The sequence below is a fragment of the Conger conger genome, chromosome 3 (assembly GCF_963514075.1).
Source record: "Conger conger chromosome 3, fConCon1.1, whole genome shotgun sequence".
NCBI classification, from domain to species: domain Eukaryota; kingdom Metazoa; phylum Chordata; class Actinopteri; order Anguilliformes; family Congridae; genus Conger; species Conger conger.
In genome coordinates, this window is record NC_083762.1 from 49,801,666 (window position 1) to 49,822,444 (window position 20,779).

General features: G+C 39.1%; 1 protein-coding gene across 1 annotated transcript in view; it reads right to left on the reverse strand.

The window, feature by feature from the left end:
* The window catches only part of phgdh (phosphoglycerate dehydrogenase), a 100,151-nt gene that overhangs the window by 42,672 nt on the left and 36,700 nt on the right, over positions 1-20,779 (reverse strand). The window contains exons 8-9 of the mRNA XM_061236990.1: positions 12,253-12,405; positions 1,626-1,764 (exon numbers count right to left, since the gene is read on the reverse strand). Coding sequence (XP_061092974.1) covers positions 1,626-1,764; positions 12,253-12,405 — 292 coding nt within the window. The remainder of the gene's footprint in view (positions 1-1,625; positions 1,765-12,252; positions 12,406-20,779) is intronic.

The following is a 20,779-nucleotide window of genomic DNA, read 5'->3' on the forward strand; positions in this document are numbered from 1 at the left end:
CAGGACGTGCGTACACACAAAAATATTCAGATTTATAAAACAGTGCATACGCACGTCCCACGCCAGTTTTCCTTTATAAATCACAATCAACTCTAAATGTGGCGCACCTTTGCCAGCTTCATGTCCCGCCCACAGTTGCCTATAAATAGGCAGTGAAACACCCCTAATGAATATGCATTTCACGAAGATGACAATGGCAAACGCTGAAAAGAACGCCAAGAAAAGGGATTTCAGCCATTTGATTGCCTCTGAAAAGCTACAGGTGTGGGAATTATCCTGATTGATTGTAAATGACGAACAGTTCTGCACAACGAATGTGATGATGACGATGATAATAATAATAATAATAATAATAATACACGTTATTTGTCGAGCACCATTGAAAACACAGTTACAAAATTAAGAGATAAAACAAACAAAAATCCATAACAATAAACACATTATAAAACATAATATATAAATATGATAACAATATATGAAACTATGCACTTGTATCTGCCCGACTGACGCATTGTAAACGGCATCAGTGCAGCGTAATTTGTCCGACTGTTCACCATATTATTTATGAGAATACATTTAATAACATGAAGTATTGTTTAACAATTTGTGTACATATTTGAGGGATTATTTTACAACAACATCTCCGTTTATAGTTATCATCCTAAATCATATTTTTTGGGCACTCCAGGGAGCATCAATCAAACAGCTGTTTGTTTATTCGTTGTAAGAGAGGCTTTTATCCGTTTTTGCAAATTAACTCTTCATGTATGATACGTGAGAGGTAATACTTTGATTTATTTTACACAGTGGTATCAATTTCACACCATTTCTCGCGTTTCATCCCATTGCCATCGGAGTCACAGTTTCTCATTTCTCCAGTTAATATGTGTACACATGGGTCAGAGTTTCCGTGGAGGACCGCACATTTTCCCGTCAAGTTCGTTTTTTATAAATGCTAAAGTTTGCTTAGAAAGTGGCGTACGCATTCTTTTGTGCATACGCAACATTTATAAATGAGGCCCCAGATCTCAACCCTATTGAGCTGTTGTGGGGGTAGCTTGACTGTATGGTCCATAAAAAGAGCCCATCAAGCCAATCCAATTTGTGGGAGGCGATTCAGGAGGCATGGGGTGAAATGTATTCAGATTACCTCAACAAATTTACAGCTAGAATGCCAAAGGCCTGCAAGGCTGTAATTGCTGCAAATGGAGGAAATCGACAAAAGCAAAGGACAAAATTATTATTTCAAGTAAAAATAATGATTTCTAACCATGTTAATATCTTGACTATATCTTCTACACCATTTGCAACTCATTTGATGAATAAAAGTGTGAGTTTTCATTTTCTGGGTGACCCCAAACTTTTGAGCGGTGGTGTCTGTTTAAATGATTTCATATCGTCTAAAAATTGAGTCGTTCTCTAGATTGTTAGATCTGGGGAATGGGCCCGTAGTGGTGTAATCTCAGCTAATATGGGCAATTGGAATAGATAGGGTACAATTGGTTACCAAATTTGGGGGGAAATGGGAAAAATCTTAAAAAAAGGAATTTGCACCATACATTCTACAGAAGCCAAAACAAAATAGTGGTGATACATATGGATACATAGTATTACTAGTCCCTTACCTATAGTTGTGACCTGCACTTGACCATACGGTTGCTTGGAAGCACTGCATGTCCTCAGCACCAAGCCCAGAGCCTCTCCCAGCTTGATCCACTTGTGGGAATCAGGGGAGAATGTGCTGGCCAACACATGGGCATTCACCTGGATTCAAACAGAAAATCTATGAAAATGATGGATCGCGGCCGTATTGAGGTAATGCACTAGCCCCTTGTAGAGTGATGCACTCCACAGTTAGAAGGCTACAATTAAATCCCAACAATGCATGTCAATTGTGGCTTGCAAAGTCTGTACTTTGTAGAAACAAGACACCTGCAGTCTGCTGCATTGCCAAAACCCCCTGGGGTAAACTAAGGAACACTGGTGATGTGCCATGCTCTGATATTTGTGTAATTTTTTATCAACTTTATATACAGTGATTCCATAGTGTTTAATATTTTTGTTTTCAGCACAAACCCAGGTACAATAATATGACAGCAGTGAGTAGGTCAGACTCATATGAGGGTTGTAGAGTGCTCTAAATTACACAAATTGTAAACAGTAGTTTTTAACATGTACAAGAATGCTGTAAAAACACACACTAACCAGCAGTAATATACATTTTTTGATCACAGAAATTTGTTCATCAAGGTCTTGGGTAGCAACAGATGACAAAATAGTTTAACAAATCCAATGAGATATAATATAAATTACTAAAACTTTGTGCTGTCATTACTATTTTTCACATCAGGTGACAATGGGAGGGCTACTGACTTTTCTGTACGAGTAAGGGAGAACTTCCAAGGTAAGGAGGGTTTTCACACCAGGCCTCACCCCACCTCATCTCGAAGGCAAAGCCTTTTCACAATTAAGTTCTCAGTAAGCCATTTCGTAGACAAACAAATAAACTTTGGGGGATTTTGTAACATTTATTGAAAGCACCACACTATATAGATGGAAGATGCCATTCACACACACACATATACACACATACACACACACACCTCGAGGTATGACACCATACAAAGCCACCCAGCTGACATACAGAGTCTGTGTGGCGGTAGGCACAGGCACATGATCATAACTGGCCCTTCTGAGATGGTACCTTCTGAGACACCACGCAGCTGTGCAGCGAGCTCTTAGCTGGTGGTGAGCTAGGCTCTGTTTCATATTTAGCATCTCTGTAAATATTATTTAAAAACATTTATGGAATGTGACATCAAATCAAACTTTTTTTATAGGCTATCACACAATTAATTCAACATGCTTTACAAAAAAGGGACAAACCCACACACAACATAATAATACAATAGCAACAGCAACAATAACAAGAGCAACAACAATATCAAATAAACAATAGTAACAAGAAATTACATGTTAATTGCATCAAACACAAATGAAGAGTGCCCCTTTTTACTACATATCTACAACTAACACAAGGAATGGTCAATTCTTTACAAATAATGCACGATATCAATGATACTGAAACCACATTAGCTAAACTAAATCCCAACTCACTTAATGCCTTAATTTGGAGGAGGTCTATTTCGCGAAGTGGTTATTTTTCTTCTACATTCCAAATGCACATAGCCTACATTATACTAATATTGATCGTGCTAGGACACTCATGGTTTTAGAATCATGGCTACACCACTACACAGCAGGAATATTGACCAATACGATCCTAAAAAAAAAAATACAGCGAGCCTACACTTTCTGGTCATCTCTGTAAATAAAATAAAACCTAAATTGTTATGAAATGTGAGATTTACAATATGTACAAACACAGAATGTGTCTCTACCTACGAATACAAACAGGCACAGAGAAGTAGGCAAGTATGTTGAGATATACTGGTTAGGACTTTCATTCCTAAATTCAGTGTGTCGAAATTTACAAACCTGAACCAAATATTCCCTCAAACACACAGAGAAGATGCACTACAGAACACATATTTACCAATATGGATGTAAGAAATAGAGCTATAGTTACTCCTGAAGTTAATCAAGGGGTGGCCTGTAGTGTAGTGGTTAAGGTACATGACTGGCACCCGCAAGGTCGGCAGTTTGATTCCCGGTGTAGCCACAATCCGCACACCCTTAACCCTGCATTGCTCCTGGGAGGATTGTCTCCTGCTTAGTCTAATCAACTGTACATAAGTCTGGATAAGACCATCTGCCAAATGCCAATAATGTATGTAATGTAATCATCAGCTGGATCAGTTGTCTGTCCGAAATGACACCGTGCTTCACCATCACGATATGATTAGTTGTTTCGTGCATAAGTGAAATCATACAACTTTGCCTATGCTTTGGTATGACATTTTATTGTGCCTGACAGTAGACGTTCCCACACATGGCATCGGCTTCCCTTGCCATCTAGTAATGATCATTTTGTTACCATGTGAATGAGACGGGGCGGACTCTCTGCGGAGTACGATACGATACGATGAACTTTATTGTCCCGCTCAGGGAAATTTGTCTTGGACTCTGCGATGAAATTCACATGGTAAAGAACAATGAATAACAATAGTCTCATTTTTCTAATTTAAGGTTCTAAGGTTTCAGTCAATATTTTTGTTGCATCAACATGATAAAATCTCACGCAGTTAATCATTCAAATCGAATGGAAAGTTCACCTGATCTCGTGGGCATCGTCAACGAAGCTCCGGATCCCAGATGGTTAAAAAGAGCTACCCTCCAGTGCAATTATTCCACAGCTGGTGGACTGTTAAAAGTACAGTGGTTTCGTGTTTCATTTTACGTTTTGTCTCTGAGGCAAGAATGCTGCCGACCTGGAAAAAATTGTTGCGACTAGGTTCCGACAGTAAGGGGCAGCCACGTTGCATTTTGGCCTATAGCAGGCAGAGCAGTCATTCATAAAACGATTACCCATAAATCACCACAAGATGGCAAATGTGAAATTATTGTCAATTTATACACAGCACAGTAGCTAACTTACAATGCAACTTGAGTGTTAACCATGTATTTTACATACAGATTTGTGAAATCATTAAAAAATTTAAAAATAAAACTACTACCGACCTCCAAGCATTGGTACACGACACAAAAAGCAAACAATGCGGAAAGTGTTCCGCAAAACTTCTGGGTGACACTCATCTACTATGCACGTGTAGCTTGCAAGCTCGTCCTCAACAACCCCTTAATTTATTATTAGATAATTCATTAAAACTCACCACGTTATGGCACATGGAAAAACAGGAGGCAAATGAGAGGGTGATAGTATGCCACCTCTAAAGAAAAAACCCATGGTAACGATGCCAGAGAGGATCTGGACACCGCAATTGCTACAGCAATGAGAACCGCTTCGCTGGAGCAACAGAGTGGCCTGATGATACAGACATGAAAGAAGGGGTCAATAGCATCTTTATCCCACAATTCTATATTCAAAAAGCTTTTGAAAACAACAGGGCTAAAGACTCAATGCAGTCTCACTACAGGCAAGAGGGTGAAGAAGGATCGGATGCCGGAAGGATTCCTGATCAGAAATATGGCAAACTGGATCCAATATCACCAAGGCCGGGTCATCCACATAGAGAGCACATAGACTTCACAGCATAGAGAAAGATGCCAACAACCGTCCATGCACACTGATCTTAAAGCTGCTGGACAACACGGATCGCCACGCAATTCCAGAATCCGACTGATCAAGCATGCTGACCAAAACCTGCTGTTCTTCCCCGGTTATAGCAAGGACACAACCAGCAAGAGGAAAGCTTTTACAAGAAGATGGCTTTGCTCGGGATCCAGCCGTTTCTGCGATACCCACCCCAGCTTAAGATTACCTATCTAGGGCAGCTCCTCCACTTCTGATGCAGAAAACTTCCTTCAAAACACTTTTCAGATGCTTTGTGTCTGGCAAAGCAACAAGATTGCGCCTCTGCAGGAACCTGATGAGATAGATGCATCCTTATTTATACATACACTTGAGTTGCACAAGCTGCAGTTGGATGTAATTCACTCAGATCCGTAGACTTGACCATTTTCCTGCTTCCAACACATCAACTTCAAGAACTGACTGTTCACTTGCTGCCAAATATATCCCACAGGTGCAATTGTAAGATGATCAATCTTATTTACTTCACCTGTCAGTGGTTTTAATGTTGTGGCTGATTGGTGTACATGTATAGTACTGTGCAAAAGTTTTAGGCAGGTGTGAAAGAATGTTGTAAAATAAGCATTTAAGATCAAAAATGCTTAATTTTTAGATAATTTTGACTCATCAGTCCAGTGAACCTGCTGCCATTTCCTGTGTTTTCGTGCATAGTTGAGTTGCTTGGCCTTGTTTCCACGTTGGAGGTATGGCTTTTTGGCCGCAATTCTTCCATGAAGACCACTTCTGACCAGACTCCTCCACACAGTAGATGGGTGTACCTGGGTCCCACCAATTCTGAGCTGATGGCACTGCTGGATATCTTCCGACTGCGAAGGGAAGTAACCATGATGTGTCTGTCAAGTTTCCTTGGCCAACCACTGCATCTACGGTCCTCATTGTAGCCTGTTTCTTTGTGCTTCTTCAACAGAGCTTGGACAGCACATCTGGAAACCCCTGTCTGCCTTGAAATTTCTGCCTGGGAGAGACCTTGCTGATGCAGTATAACTACCTTGTGTCTTGTCGCTGTGGTCAGCCTTGCCATGGTGTATGACTTCTGACATTAAACTGTCTTCAGCAACCTCACCTTGGAAGCAGAGTTTGGCTGTTCCTCACCCAGTTTTAACCCTCCTACACAACTGTTTCTGTTTCAGTTAATGATTGTGTTTCAATCAAGGGTGGTCACACCAAATATTGATTTGATTTAGATTTTTCTGTTCATTCACTTTGCATTTTGTTCATTTATAAAAATAAATAATTAAAATGCCTAATTTTGAGAGCATTCTTTACTTTACAGCATTTTTTCCACACCTGCCTAAAAGCTTTGCACAGTACTGTATGTGCTAAAAGAAACACCGACAACATGTGACTGGGCCAAGAAGTTCTATGAATAGCCATATATAAACGTAAATTTGACTGTAATACAGACGAAAAATGGTATGTGTAAAGAATAGCATGTCCACATTTAGAGCATGGTGTATTTTCCTTCCTAAAACTTCCCCCCTCATTTTCATTAAGATAATGCACTACATAATGGCCCCCTTGCATCTCCACACACTTGCACTTTCAAAAAAGAAAATGAGCTTAATTCATACAAAATATGGATAATTGTGTTCCTGATTCATGGGCTCAATGTTCCTATCAGGCCATTGCCCAATTAATGTACTTAATCTGCCTTACTGTTATCCAGTCAACCCAACAAACTCATTCTGATAAAGAACAGCTCACGTATTCTCAATCAGTGACCACTGACATATGACACGGAGGTGTGAAAAGCCCAATGCATTAGCTGCTACCCCAAGCCCATGAAAGGTACCAATATGTTCTTTATTTATGTTCTTGACATGGTACTGAGAATGAGTTTGTTTTCAATGAATTAAGGGGAACTTTAAGGAGAACAAAGTTTTATACAACATTTAATTTGTCAGAACGTCTAGTGTATGATCATATGCAAATATGTAATTGCGCCATCTCAGGCTTATCGCTTAGAAACCAAAAGAGCATTTCAGATTATGCATTAGAACTCAATAAGAAATCTCTTTTCTCACATTTTTCACGTCTTACTCAATTCCTCAAAAGTAGGCCCGCGTGGAATTTGTGGCCGGGGAAATCTGACTAAATTCCATGGAATTCAAACGTTCCAAGTAATCCACAAGTAAATATAACCTTGCGTCCTCTCGTGTTTGTGTCCTGCGTGTCATTGATTAGGTCAGCTAGTTCATATAATAACTGACAGAAAACAAAACAATAGTGTTCAAAATTAGATTTACATCTGGGGAGCTAAGGAGGCTTCATTTATGTACAATGAGCTGTAAGGACAGAGCAAATTCATTCCTCAATTATCTTTTTGTGGATGGGGGAGTGTATCTATTTGTTTTATAGTTTCTCAGCACTCCGCAGACTACCTCAAGCGACACAAGCTGCTTGTGCATCTCACTTCCACAACATGCAGGAAGGCGAGTGGTTGGTTTAGGCAAGTGCCATGTTACTACTCGCTTGCAAACATGCTGAATTTGTTCAGAAACAAATCAGTAAGCAGCTAGCTAATTATCAGTGTTCCACAAGAATTTTCTCATTTTAGTTTATACATTTTTGCCTATAAACCATGAGGAGGAAGGGTGAAGATTATCATTTCCTAAATTAAGAGATCATTTTGCAATTGTTTGCAATATAACATAATGAGTTATATTGCATACAGACAGGGCCATTCTACCAGTACTCTCACACAAATGACAGGGAAATCGACAACTCAAAGGTAGTGGATGCAGTTATGTTAGACTTTAGTGCTACATTTGATGTGACTGACCATGATTTGTTAATTGGAAAGCTCAAATGTTAGGGGTGCACACCACCGGCTATTGCACCTTGATGAAGAGTTATCTTTTTGCTAGAACACAGAGGGTTTACTACAATGGTAGTTTATCCAACTAGTTTATATGACAAGACAATGTGCACCTTGCATACCATCCCGTATCCTGGAACAAGTCTCTAAATTGTTAATTTTATTCCATCTGGATTACTGTTCGGTTGTATGGGCTTCAGCCTCAAAAAGAGAGCTGTCTAAATTACAAGTTGCTCAGAACAGGGCTACTAGGCTTGTTCTAGGTTGCTCTATTAGAACTAGCATTGATAAGATGCACTCTAGTCTATTGTGGCTTAATGTGGAGAAGAGGCTAGCCTCACATGTCACATTTTTTAGTAACACAATGCGTACACATGAGCCTGAGTTCTTGCAGGATGAAATCGTTTTTTGTAACAATGTTCATAGCCACAAAACCAGAAATGCTGGCAATGGTAATATTATCCAAACCAAACCAAGAACTCAACGCCCAAAAAGAACAGTACTTTACAGAGCCATTACAATTTGGAATCATTTACCCCTTGATATTCGCCAAGAAAAAAACACGATATCGTTTAAAAAGAGACTTAAGACGCACTTATTGGGTTGCAGATGACAGGCCGCTGTTTATTTTGGTTCATTGGTTGCTTATTTTGGTTGGAGAGATGTCTGCGTATTTGTGATGCTTTTATAACAAACAAATTTTCTCTTGTTTAAATTGTATTTATTTTTATATTGTTACTGTATTAATAATGAATGCACTTAAAGAAAGATGTACCTTTTTATTTTTTTTTGCTATATTTTGTTTACTATTTATTTATGTCACTGTATTAATGTGGTTTTTGTGGCAATGTTTCTTGTGTGTGGACCCCAGGAAGACTTTTGTTACAGCATGAGGTAATGGGGATCTTTTAAATAAACAAATACACTAATTTGGCCAAATTTGGCCGAATGTGGCCAAAGGGGGGTAAATAATCTCTCTAAAAAATTGTAAAAGATTTTTTAAAGAAACATTACAAAAATTAAGATAAAAAAAAAAAGTAAAAGGAAGCACTTGTTGAAATCCGGGGATGGCAACTGTGGTTGGAAGGAAAACCAGCATACCCAGGATCATGATTGAGAACCATTGGATTAGTTTATCTCACATTTCGCAAAATAATATTCTCTGATTGGTTAGATTTTTATGTCTCCGCGACAGCCGTGGCCAGAGGCAGTGTTTTTGGGTGTCCGTCCGTCCATCACTCCCATTTTTGTGAACCCGATATCTCAGGAACATCTTGAGGGAATTTATTCAGATTTGGCACAAACATTCACTTGGACTCAAGGATGAAAGAAAGACTTCTAAAGTTCCTGATTAAACAGATTTTTCTTTTAACCTCTGTGGTCCTCTCAGCTTGAATTAGCACATTTAGCAGGGCTGTATTTGCTCAAAAACACATCGAATTGTCAGACATTTCTGGAGCAAAAAACTGCACCCCACAGATTTTCCTTCACAAACACTGCAAAAAATTAAACTGTTTCAAACTAAATTAAGACAGTACTGGTGAGCTTACTATTCACAAAGGGACTGACAGGACAAGGAAGATTTCCACAGCTGATGACAGAAGAATTCTCTCCATAATAAAGAAAAATCCCACAAAATCTGTCCGACAAACCAGAAACACTCTTCAGAGTAAGGTGTGGATTAGTTAAAGACCACTGTCCACAGACAATGTCTTGAACAGAAATATAGAAGCTACACTGCAAGATGCAAACCAGGTTACCGTTTGCCAAGAAGTACTTGAAAGAGCAACCAGTTCTGGAAAAAGGTCATGTGGACAAATTAAACTAATATGAACTTATATCAGAGAAATGGCAAGTGCAAGTATGGAGGAGAGAAGGAACCGTCCAAGATCCAAAGCATACCACCTCATCTGTGAAACACGGTGGTTGGGGTGTTATGGCCTGGGCATGTATGGCTGCCAAACGTCCTGGCTCACTTAACTTCATTGATGATGTAACTGCTGATGGCATACATACAAACCAAATATACTGCTGAAGCATCAAAGGAGTTTTTCAAAGCAAAAACATTTTTTTTTTACATTAATGGCATTTGGCATATGCTCTTATCCAGAGTGACATACAGTTGATTAGACTAAGCAATGCAGGGTTAAGGGCCTTGCTCAAGGGCCCAACAGCAGGGCGGAACCACCAACCTTGCGGGTCCCAGTTATGTACCTTAACCACTACACTACAGGCCGCCCTCTCCACATCTGACCCCAACTGAGCATGCCTTCCATGTGCTGAAAAGAAGACTTATTGGGACTACCCCCCAAAACAAGCATGAGCTAAAGATGGCTGCAATACAGGCCTGGCAAGGCATCCCCAGAGAAGATACCCAGCAACTGGTGATGTCCATGAATCACAGACTTCAAGCAGTCATTGCATGCAAATGATATGTAACAAAATACTAAACATGACTACTTTAATTTACATAACATTGTTGTGTCCCATACATTTAGTTACCCCAAAATGGAGGGACTACATAAAGACTGCTGTAATTTCTACCTGGTGAAACCTAAATGTATAAAAATTTCCTTTATTAAAATCCGCACTATGCACTTATGCACTTTAGCCATATATGATTCTTTATTATAAATCTCCAATTGTGGAGCACAGAGGCAAATAAATAAATGATGATCTTTGTCCCAAACATTATGGAGGACACTGTATAAAAGAATAGCAATAGATTTAACAAACTTTCGACCCCATACCTGGATGCAGCAAATGTAATTGTTGTCAGCCTGTGGTTTTAATTTGCATTTCTCAAGCACTATCAAAATGTACAAATCTCCATGCTGTTGTTCTCGCTTGCTCACTGTCTCGGTCATGCTATATACTGTAAAAAATGCTGCATGAAATTGCTGGATCATTTGCGTGATGGAAAGTGGAGGCGTCTTTTCTCACTGAAACATTTTTTTCATTTTTGACTGGATACAGATTGCATCTGTGGCTGGTGTGGTTAGAAACACAATGGAACCACAGTCACAACACTAGAAAAATTCCTTTTCATATTTGATGACATTATCACCAGAAATGAGCGTTCTGCATTGTTTCTTTGAGCTGTGTCTATGCAGTTCAAAGCCTCCAAAAGGACACATGGAAACAAAATGATATTATGGGTCTCATGAGGTATAAAATACTGTTTTTTTCTTACTAAACTATACAACAATTTTTCCTTTTCAAATTTGATGACACATGTCCACAAATTAGTATTCTGCATTGATTTATCTAAGCTATGTTTAGGCAATGTAAAATACTGTATTTTGCTTACTGAAGTAAACAACACTGATCGTGTTCGTTTTGGTTCTGGGTTTACTGTCTTGAGAACTTGTGGGAGGGACAAAGTGAGGTTTCAGAACTTGCAGAAAAGTATACATACCTAGTGTGTTGTTAGCGTTTACTGATCCCCAAATTAGGTTAGTACGATGTAGCTTGCATAAGCCAATAGCACCAACCCATTCAATTTGTTTTTTAACGGTATTTTGTCAGTCAAACGAAAAAATGAAAGCAGTCCATTATAGTCGGGACCAAAGATTTCCGTGGCACCATCCATAAACGGCAAAAGTCCCACTATATACAGTATACAGTATTTCTACATTTATACAGTATAAATATATGTACTGAAATAAGATAGAGATGTAATCAATGCAAAATATGTGCCTGAGACTTAATTCCTTTCATTCCAGAGGTATGATGAGGTTTGCACACCCCTGTATTCGATTATGATGTATTGCGTGAAGTCTGAGAATACGCCCTGATCTCCCCTATCTTAAGAAAGTATTCAATCTAAACATTCCATTGCTGGTCAGGGGCATGCACGACTAAAGGAGGTCACTAGTTTACACTTCAACAGGGTGGTACAGAGTGACAGTAATTTAGGAACATCACCCTTGTAAAATGTAATGCTTGCAATCAAAAATGCATCTGTCAAAAACTGCACCTAAAAAATAGGAAAATACTTAATGGAAAAAGTAACCCTTATATTACAGCAAACAGCAAAGATCTGTTGGAAGTGGCTTTATGAAATACTTTATGTTAATAAACAGAACTGAGCACAATTGTGTTCTGCAAGCCCAGTGACTCTCTGAAAGATACATACAGAATAGACGGGCTGTGGCCCTACTCAGAGAAACCTACACAGCAGAGTGTAGCAGTTACTCACCGCGCCCACAAGAGCTTTACCCTGCAGCATGTCCACAATCTGAAGGGCAATGTCCTGCCCACAGCGTGCTTGGGCCTCCTTGGTGCTAGCACCCAGATGTGGGCAGCTGATCACATTGGCATGGTTCACCAGGGTGTAGTCCTTCGGCGGTTCCTGTATAAACAAATGTAAACCTCCAAAAATTGGTGGAAAAGTGTATGCGGCAAAACTGTAAATAATCAACATGTGACAACAGTTCACACTACAAATATGTAGGTTGAAATCCCTCAGAGGGACAAACCCTCTTGATAATTTATAGCATTCATATCACTCATGTTTAAATCATCATTTGTTACACTCTACTGATTCCCAAATAAGGTTAATAAGGTTACCATTCACAGGCAGAACCACAGTATTGCTTGCTTATATATTTGTTAATTATCATTAATTATCATTTTATTAATCAGTTATTTTAAATCAGACAATATTAATGTAAGCATTGCATCAGTAAAATACACACATATAGTGGTGTGAAAAAGTATTTGCTCCCTTCCTGATTTCCTCTATTATTGTATAATGATCACATTGAATGGTTTCAGATCTTTAGAAAAATGTAATATTAGACAGAGGGAACATGGCTCAGCACAAAACACATTTTTAAAATTATTTCATTTATTTAATGAAAGTTATGAAATACCTATATAACCATTAAAATTATCTTTAGCAGCAATAACGTCAACCAAATGCTTCCTCTAATTTGATATCAGTCTTTCACATTGTGTAGGGGAAAAATTACAGAACAAAAGATCTCCCTCCTAAAAGCATGATAAACAATCACAAGTCAAAATCAGACTCCACCTTAGTGAGCAGGCTGGTTCCTCCAAAACTCTCGACGATATATGCTAAAAGTGTATCAATATATCCATATTAAAGTATGATATGTACCCTGTATAGTTTCAAACTGATTAACTGCTAAATTTTGCTAGAATTACACAGTGAGCCAGCCAGCTGGGGGGGAGGCGTCTCGAACTGTCAAGGACACGGGCAGAGCGAGATATGACTTTACAGCTGATTTCTCCGGGACTCTCAATGTTTTATGCCAGAAGTGTATCTATATGCAAGTGACTTATACTCACTATATCCCATGTATGCTGCTCATTATCAAATCAAATGAACCTAGAACATTAATCATAGCTGAGCTTATGAAAACGCAAGAAACCACAGTGAAAACTGTTGAAATGAGAGCAAAGAATGCAAAGAATGAAACGTACATTTACTCCCTTAGAAGATAATAATTAATCAAATGTTTTGTATGTCTGTATATTAGAAAAGCATATTATAAGTGAATATTAATGAAATGTTTAGTATGTCTGTATATTTTCAATGATTACTGCTGCTTAGTTCGTCTTATAAAAGCGAAAGATACAGAGTGACGTGTATGGATGACGTGTGTGTTAGAGGGGGGGCATCCAGAACTTTATGAGGTCTGGTAGTTTGCCAAGAGCAGGTGCGGGGTGAAGTGAGGACAGGGGGAGTCCTGAACTTTGTTCGTAGTTGGCAGAACGCCCTGAACTTTGTACAGAGTTGGCAGAGCATAAGGACCGTTGGCGATTTGCCACAATGACGTTGTGGGAGGAGCTTTGGGAGGAGTTACGATAAGAACAGTGTGGGTGATTTGCCAGAATGAGGTTTAAGGAGGAGTTGTAGGTGGAATAACTGTGTATAAAATGGGTGTAAAAATTACAGTCGGGGTTCAGTTCTGGAGAACTGATCCGGCTTTATGCACGTGTGCTAATAAAGTCGAATTTTCCTGAAGAACTTGCTGCCGTGGTGTCGTCTTTTCCCTCGTGAAGATGTTTTTTGACAAATTGAAGATTTGGACTCTGTCGTTTCCAAGACACCACAATTGCTGTGGATTAATTTTAGCTCACTTTCTTTGCAAAACTACTTGAATACAGACAAATATAAAATACAAACAGGCAAATTACTTGTTTCAGCTCCTGACACGTTAGATTTAGGTGTTTTCAAGACATAATGAGTTAAAATGTTTTACACGCAAGTTCTGCTCCTATTACCACACCTTCAAATGCATGTCCCCACAATCACCCCGTTTTCCCCACTCTATTTAAATTTCCTTTCCTGGCCTTGATTTGAGGTCTAGGTGCCGACAACCATTTGTCTTTGGCCTAAACAGGAAACCTGTCAATAGACATTATCATATCTAAAGGAGTGCTTTGTCACAAAGGATGAAGCACTTCCTTTCAGATAGTTTCCATTGTTCAGATACTGATATAAACGGTGTCATTCCCAATAAGGACAGTGTAAGATTGGTCAGGAGAACGTACATATTACCTGGAACTGAACTTGTCTTACACCCTCGAAGTAACGACTCTTTCCTTCCTGAACACGATTCGAAGTACCAGCAGCGAACAGTTATAATTAAGAAGAAGAAACAAGAAGTTCTTCACACAGCATGCCTCAGACTCACGACTGTCAAAAGGATTCAAAATAAATGTTGAATTTGGTCTATGTACACTTACAGTGTTACAGTAGCACATTGTGTTTCGGAATTGCCTTCATGTAGACAGCAAGTCAGCTGAGTGTGAATTAACCTCTTGGAAGCAAATCCCTGTTGGTAGGTAGTTTGCCTCCAGTGTAAGGGTTACTGATAGCGTATTTGCAAGTATAAACGTAGTCCGGATAATACTTTGGGCATATTTTTGTCTGAATAAAAATAAAGGACAAGCAAGTTGTATAGCTTCGTATTACACAGGCTCCTTTCTGTTCTTTATAAAATCAAGCAGCTACACTTGGTTAGTAGATTATATTGTTGATTATATTGTTGACCTTAGCGCCGGATAGCTTTATTTGTGCAGTACATTGAATTAGCTAGCTAAGCTTATAGTTAAGATGCGTTTTTATCTCTCTGGTGTTCTGCTGCTAGCTGTTCAGAGCCACCCCGGGCTTTTTTTAAGCCGTGGTTTTGCCGTTACATTTGGGCAGTAACTTTCAGAACTAGGGAGAGAGAACGGCATAGTGAGGGGTAAAAATGTGGCCGAAGCAGAATGATTGCTCTGCTGGAAAGCGATTTCCTTGAGTCATTCATCATCATTGTCTGCTTGTTGAGCATCTTCAGAACACGATTCTTGATCTGGAGGGCCAGCTAGCGGGCCGATTGCATAGCTCTGAACTGGAAGAGTTCCAGAAACTGCATAGCACGTCCTTTAAGGAACTAGTGTGCACGCCACAGCCGGCAGGGGGAAGACTTCAGACCAGGCAGGACGAAAGAGTTGGGTGACAGTAGGGCGCAAGCGAGAGAAAAGGCGTGCACACTACTCAGGGGCTGTATCTACAGAGGTGGGGGGCCCACCTTTTCCAGCCCAAGCAGGAATTGGACCCGGCCCCTGTCTCTGAGAGTGGGAGGATTGATGAGCCTCAGGGCACCCCGATGGCCACATCCTACAGGAAAAGGGAGTTAGTGATAGTGGGGGACTCAATTATTAGAGGTATAGACAGCATAGTCTGTGCTCGTGAAAAGGAGTCTCGTATGGTGTGTTGCCTGCCTCGTGCCCAAGTAGGAGATATCATGGAGCACACGGACCAGCCCCTGGCCAGAGCAGGGAGGGATCCAGTTGTCATGGTCCACGTCAGAACCAATGACATAGGTCAGGGTAGATTTGAGGTTCTGCAGGACAAATTTGTGGAGTTAGCAGAAAAGATTAGGAGCAGAACCTCCATGGTAGTCTTCTCCAGAATTCTATCTGTACCACGTGCAAGCAGAGGGAAGCAGCACTTTATCTGGAGGTTTAACATGTGGTTACAAAATCTTTGTAGGAGAGAGGGGTACACGTTTATGGGGCATTGGGACTTTTGGGACAGGGGTGAGCTGTACAAGTGTGAACCGGAGGGGAACCTTTGCACTGAGTCAGCGTATGCTTAGGGTAGCGCAGAATTATTTAAACTAGGGACTTGGGGGGCAGGGAGAATAGAGAGTGAAATGGGCAGGGAGGTACAAACTGTGCAGATGGAAACAGCAAAGGCTACTTGTAATGGTGAGAGTAATAACAAAATCATTTCAGGGCAAAAATCAAGTAATGGTGGCATGGGACAGCAGGGAGCGAGGGAACAGGAAAGGATGTGTAGAAGCAACAAACTGAAATGTCTTTGTTTGCTCGAAGCAAACAAAGCATAAAAAAATGCTAGAAGCATAAAAAATAGGTTTTTGGAACTTGAGGCAGTTGTTATTAGTGGGGGCTATTACATTGTAGGGATTACAGAGACATTGCTTGGGGATGAAGATGGGGGATGAGTATAATGTACTTATTATAAACTTATTAGGAAGGACAGATCTAGTAAGAAATTGATCAACACATGCCTAGGAGGATATTTGGATTCAGCTTACTGGGGAGGAAGATGAAGGTCTCAACATTGGAGTGTGTTACCGACCGCCAGCTTCAGATAGTAGTGTAAATACAATGCTCTTTAAAAATATAAAAGAAGCTTGCCAGGCGAGACTATTATCATGGGAGACTTCAATTACCCAAATATTAACTGGAATTCAGTGAGGGGAAAAAGTGAGGAGGAATTTTTGGATGTTATAAATGACCTTTTTTGACACAGTATGTCAGTCAACCTACAAGAGGGCATTCGATTTTAGATCTGGTAATACGTAATGATTCAGACAGAATTTGCAGGATAGAGGTAATGGAACCACTTGGGACAAGTGACCATTCCACAATAAGTTGATGTATTTTGGCAAATTAAGAGGGGTTCCTCCAAGTGCAGGATTTTTAATTTTAGGCCACTTTTAGGCCAACTTTAAAAAGATGTGATCAAATTTAAGTAATATAGTCTGGGAGCAAGTGTTTGATTGCAGGACTGTGAATGAAAAGTGGAGCAGGTTCAAAAGGGTTATACTTGACGCACAGTGTAAATTTATTCCTAAAGTGCAGAAATGTAAATTGAGAAAATCTCCACAGTGGATGAATACAGCTATACGTAAGAGTTTGCAAAAAAAGAATAAACTGTATCAGATATATAAAAAGGACAGCACTGAGAGTAATAAAGCAGAATACTGTAACATGCCTGCTAAGGTTAAAAAAGAACTAAGGGTAGCCAAAAGACAATTGGAAAGGAAAATCGCGGATTTTTTCAATACTGCAGTAGGAAAAGGAAAATTAAAGAGGAGGTCAACTGCATTAAGAATAACTGCTGTACAAGAATAAAGACATTGCAGACGCATTAAATGCCTACTTTTTTGAGAGTTTTACCAGGGAGGAGGTTACTAGTAGGCAGGAAGGCATAACAAGGTTTTAGACAATATTGAGATTGGGGATAATATTAAATATTGGATAAATTACATAAGCTAAGGCAGCAGGCCCAGATGGCATATTCCCAAGGGTACTCAAAGAGTTAAGTGAGATCATTTTTAAACCACTGGCAAGCATTTAGACAGTCCTTAGAAACTGGAGAAATACCAGCTGACTGGAAACAAGGTAATATAATAACAATATATAAGAAAGGGGACTGTACCGATCTACAGGCCTGTCAGTCTAACTTGTATCACATGTAAAATACTGGAATCTATAATTAGGGACAAACGTATACCTAGATTTACAAAAAGCATTTGATAAGGTACACGTGATAAACTCGTAATCACAATGAGGACAGTAGAAATTGTAGGAGCCATTTCGAAGTGGGTTCGGAATTGGCTATGGGAAAGGACACAAAGAGGAGGGGCCTTATCCGAGAAGGGTATCGTGGGAAGTGGAGTCCCACAGGGATCGGTGCTGGGTCCACTGCTCTTCCTCATTTCCATAAATGACCTAGACATAGGCATTAAAAGTAATTTAATTACATTTGCAGATGATACAAGACTTGGAGGTTTAGCTAATAGTATAGACTCTACTAAAGTAATCCAGGAAGACTTAAACAGAATCCAGATGTGGGCGGAAACCTGGCAAAAGAAATTCAATACAACTAAATATAAAATATAAAGCAGGACTACTTCTTGGGAGGTACAAAATGGAATAGTGCTCAAGTGGAAAAAGACTTGGGGGTCATAGTTGACAAAGGCTTTCGGGTTCTAGTCAATGTGTGATGATAGTAAAGAAGGCCAATAGGATGTTAGGATACATAGCCAGGAGTATTGATTATAAGTCCAAGGAAGTTACGCTCACCTTATACAATACTCTTATTAGACCACACTTGGAGTACTGTGTGCAGTTCTTGGGACTGCACAATTAGAAGGACATAGAGGCACGAGAAAAGGTTCAGAGAAGGGCAACCAGATTGATTCCAGGTATAAAAGATATAGAGTTACGAGGATAGACTTAGGATGCTTAATCTCTTTAAGCTTTGTAAAAGGAGGCGAAGGGGGTATTTAATTGAGGCTTTTAAATTCATTAAAGGGATTAACAAAGTGAAGTATAGGGGATTCTTCAGGTTGAGTTCGCTTAGCAGAAAGACACAAATGGAAATTGGCTTAGGAGAAATTCTGTACAGATATTCGGAAGTATTTTTTCACACAGCGTGTGGTCAATGTGTGGAATAGCTTGCCAGCGCATGTAGTGGAGGCAGAAACACTGGGGGTTTTCAAGACCAGGCTTGATACGGTGTTAGATTTTATTTAGCTTTTAGGCAATTTAGGTTGTAGGTACACTTAGGGGTAGGAAAAAGGAGAGCATTGCTGGGCTGTTATGTTATGTTATGAGAACATTTCTATGTGTGGATATGACTCCCTTTGCATTGCGCTCATTCAAGGCATCTTTTTTGCTTTCAAAACAGCAAGATTCTTTGAAGAAACAGTCAAGGAAATCAGATAAATAATTAACATTAGACAATTATTAAATAAATATAACAACATATTTATTTTATATATTCAGTGAGCACTTTATTAGCTAGACACGGACTCCAGCTTGTTAATGGAAAGATTTAATCATGTGGCAGCAACTAAATGCATAAAAGCATGCAGACATGGTCAAACGGTTCAGCTGTTTTTCAGACCAAATATTAGAATGGGGGAAAATGTGATCCAAGTGAGTTTGTGCCAGACAGGGTGGTTTGAGTACATCTGCTGATCTCCAGGGATTTTCACAGTCTCTAGAGTTTGCAGAAAATGGTGCGAATAACAAAAGAAAACCATCCAGTGAGCAGCAGTTCTGCGGGCAAAAACACCTTAATGAGAAAGGTCAGAGGAGAAGGGCCAGACTAGTCAAAGCTGACAGGGAGGTGACAGTAATCCAAATAAGCACACAATACAAAAGTGGTATTCAGAAGAGCATGTCTGAACACACAATGCATTAGACCTCTTAAGATGATAGGCTAGCTGATAGCAGAAGACCAATATGTCAAAAAAGAAGTCTAATAAAGTGCTCAGTGAATGTACAGTCAGGTCCATAAATATTGGGACATCGACACAATTCTCATCTTTTTGGCTCTATACACCACCACAATGGATTTGAAATGAAAGAAAGATGTGCTTTAACTGCAGACTTTCAGCTTTAATTTGAGGGTATTTACATCCAAATCAGGTGAACGGTGTAGGAATTACAACAGTTTGTATATGTGCCTCCCACTTTTTGGATTTGAGGAGCAGGGTTGGTAGTTTTAATGTAGTTTCTTTTTTCTTTGTTTTATTTTGATTTCTATTATTGATGATAATATCTTTTTCTCATGCACTTTTCATTATAGCATTACAATTTTGGGAATGTGTGTAACATTCATTTTCAGGTTAATTGCACAATAATAGTGCTGTTGTGAAAGTAATTTTGCACATTAAATCAATCACTCAAAATTAATTAATTGCAATGGGCCTTGTGATGAAAATGTTGAAGACTGGTGAGATTAATTATTGTGACAAAATCAAATAATAGTTTTTATTCAAAATACAGTGGCGTAATGTTTCAGTTTATTCTCCTTTGCTTGTTGCTGGCATCTGCACACACTTTTGCCGGTCTCTCTCAAAGATGCTCAAAATAAAATAATTTGCTACACATCAATATACAAAATGTTTTTGTTTATTTCAACAAACATAGGCTACTATATATATATATATATATATATATATATATATATATATATACATACATACATACAGTGGATAGAAAATGAATACACCCCCTGAACATTTTTTCAGATTTACTTGACATATAGCCTGTAATTAAAGTGCAATTAATTTATGTGTTTTTTCTACAAATCTACATACAGTACTTAACCTTTTCAAAATGATAAACCAATTTAAAAATTGTTTTAACATTAATTAAAAATTAACAATTGCAATAAATTGGTTTGATAAGTATCCACCCCCTTTACTGAATCATCCCATAAACTATCTCAGGAAATGGCAAATTGCCTTCAAGACCAAACAATAGTGAAATCACAGCAATTAACTTGATGACATGAATAAAAACAGCTGTTTATCATGGTCCCTTAGTATGCAAGAGCAGTCTCACCGAAAGGCAGAAACATGGGCTCCAAAGATCTCACAAAAGAAGTCTGTGACAAAGTTGTGGAAAGGTACGCATCAGGTGAGGGATATAAGAAGATT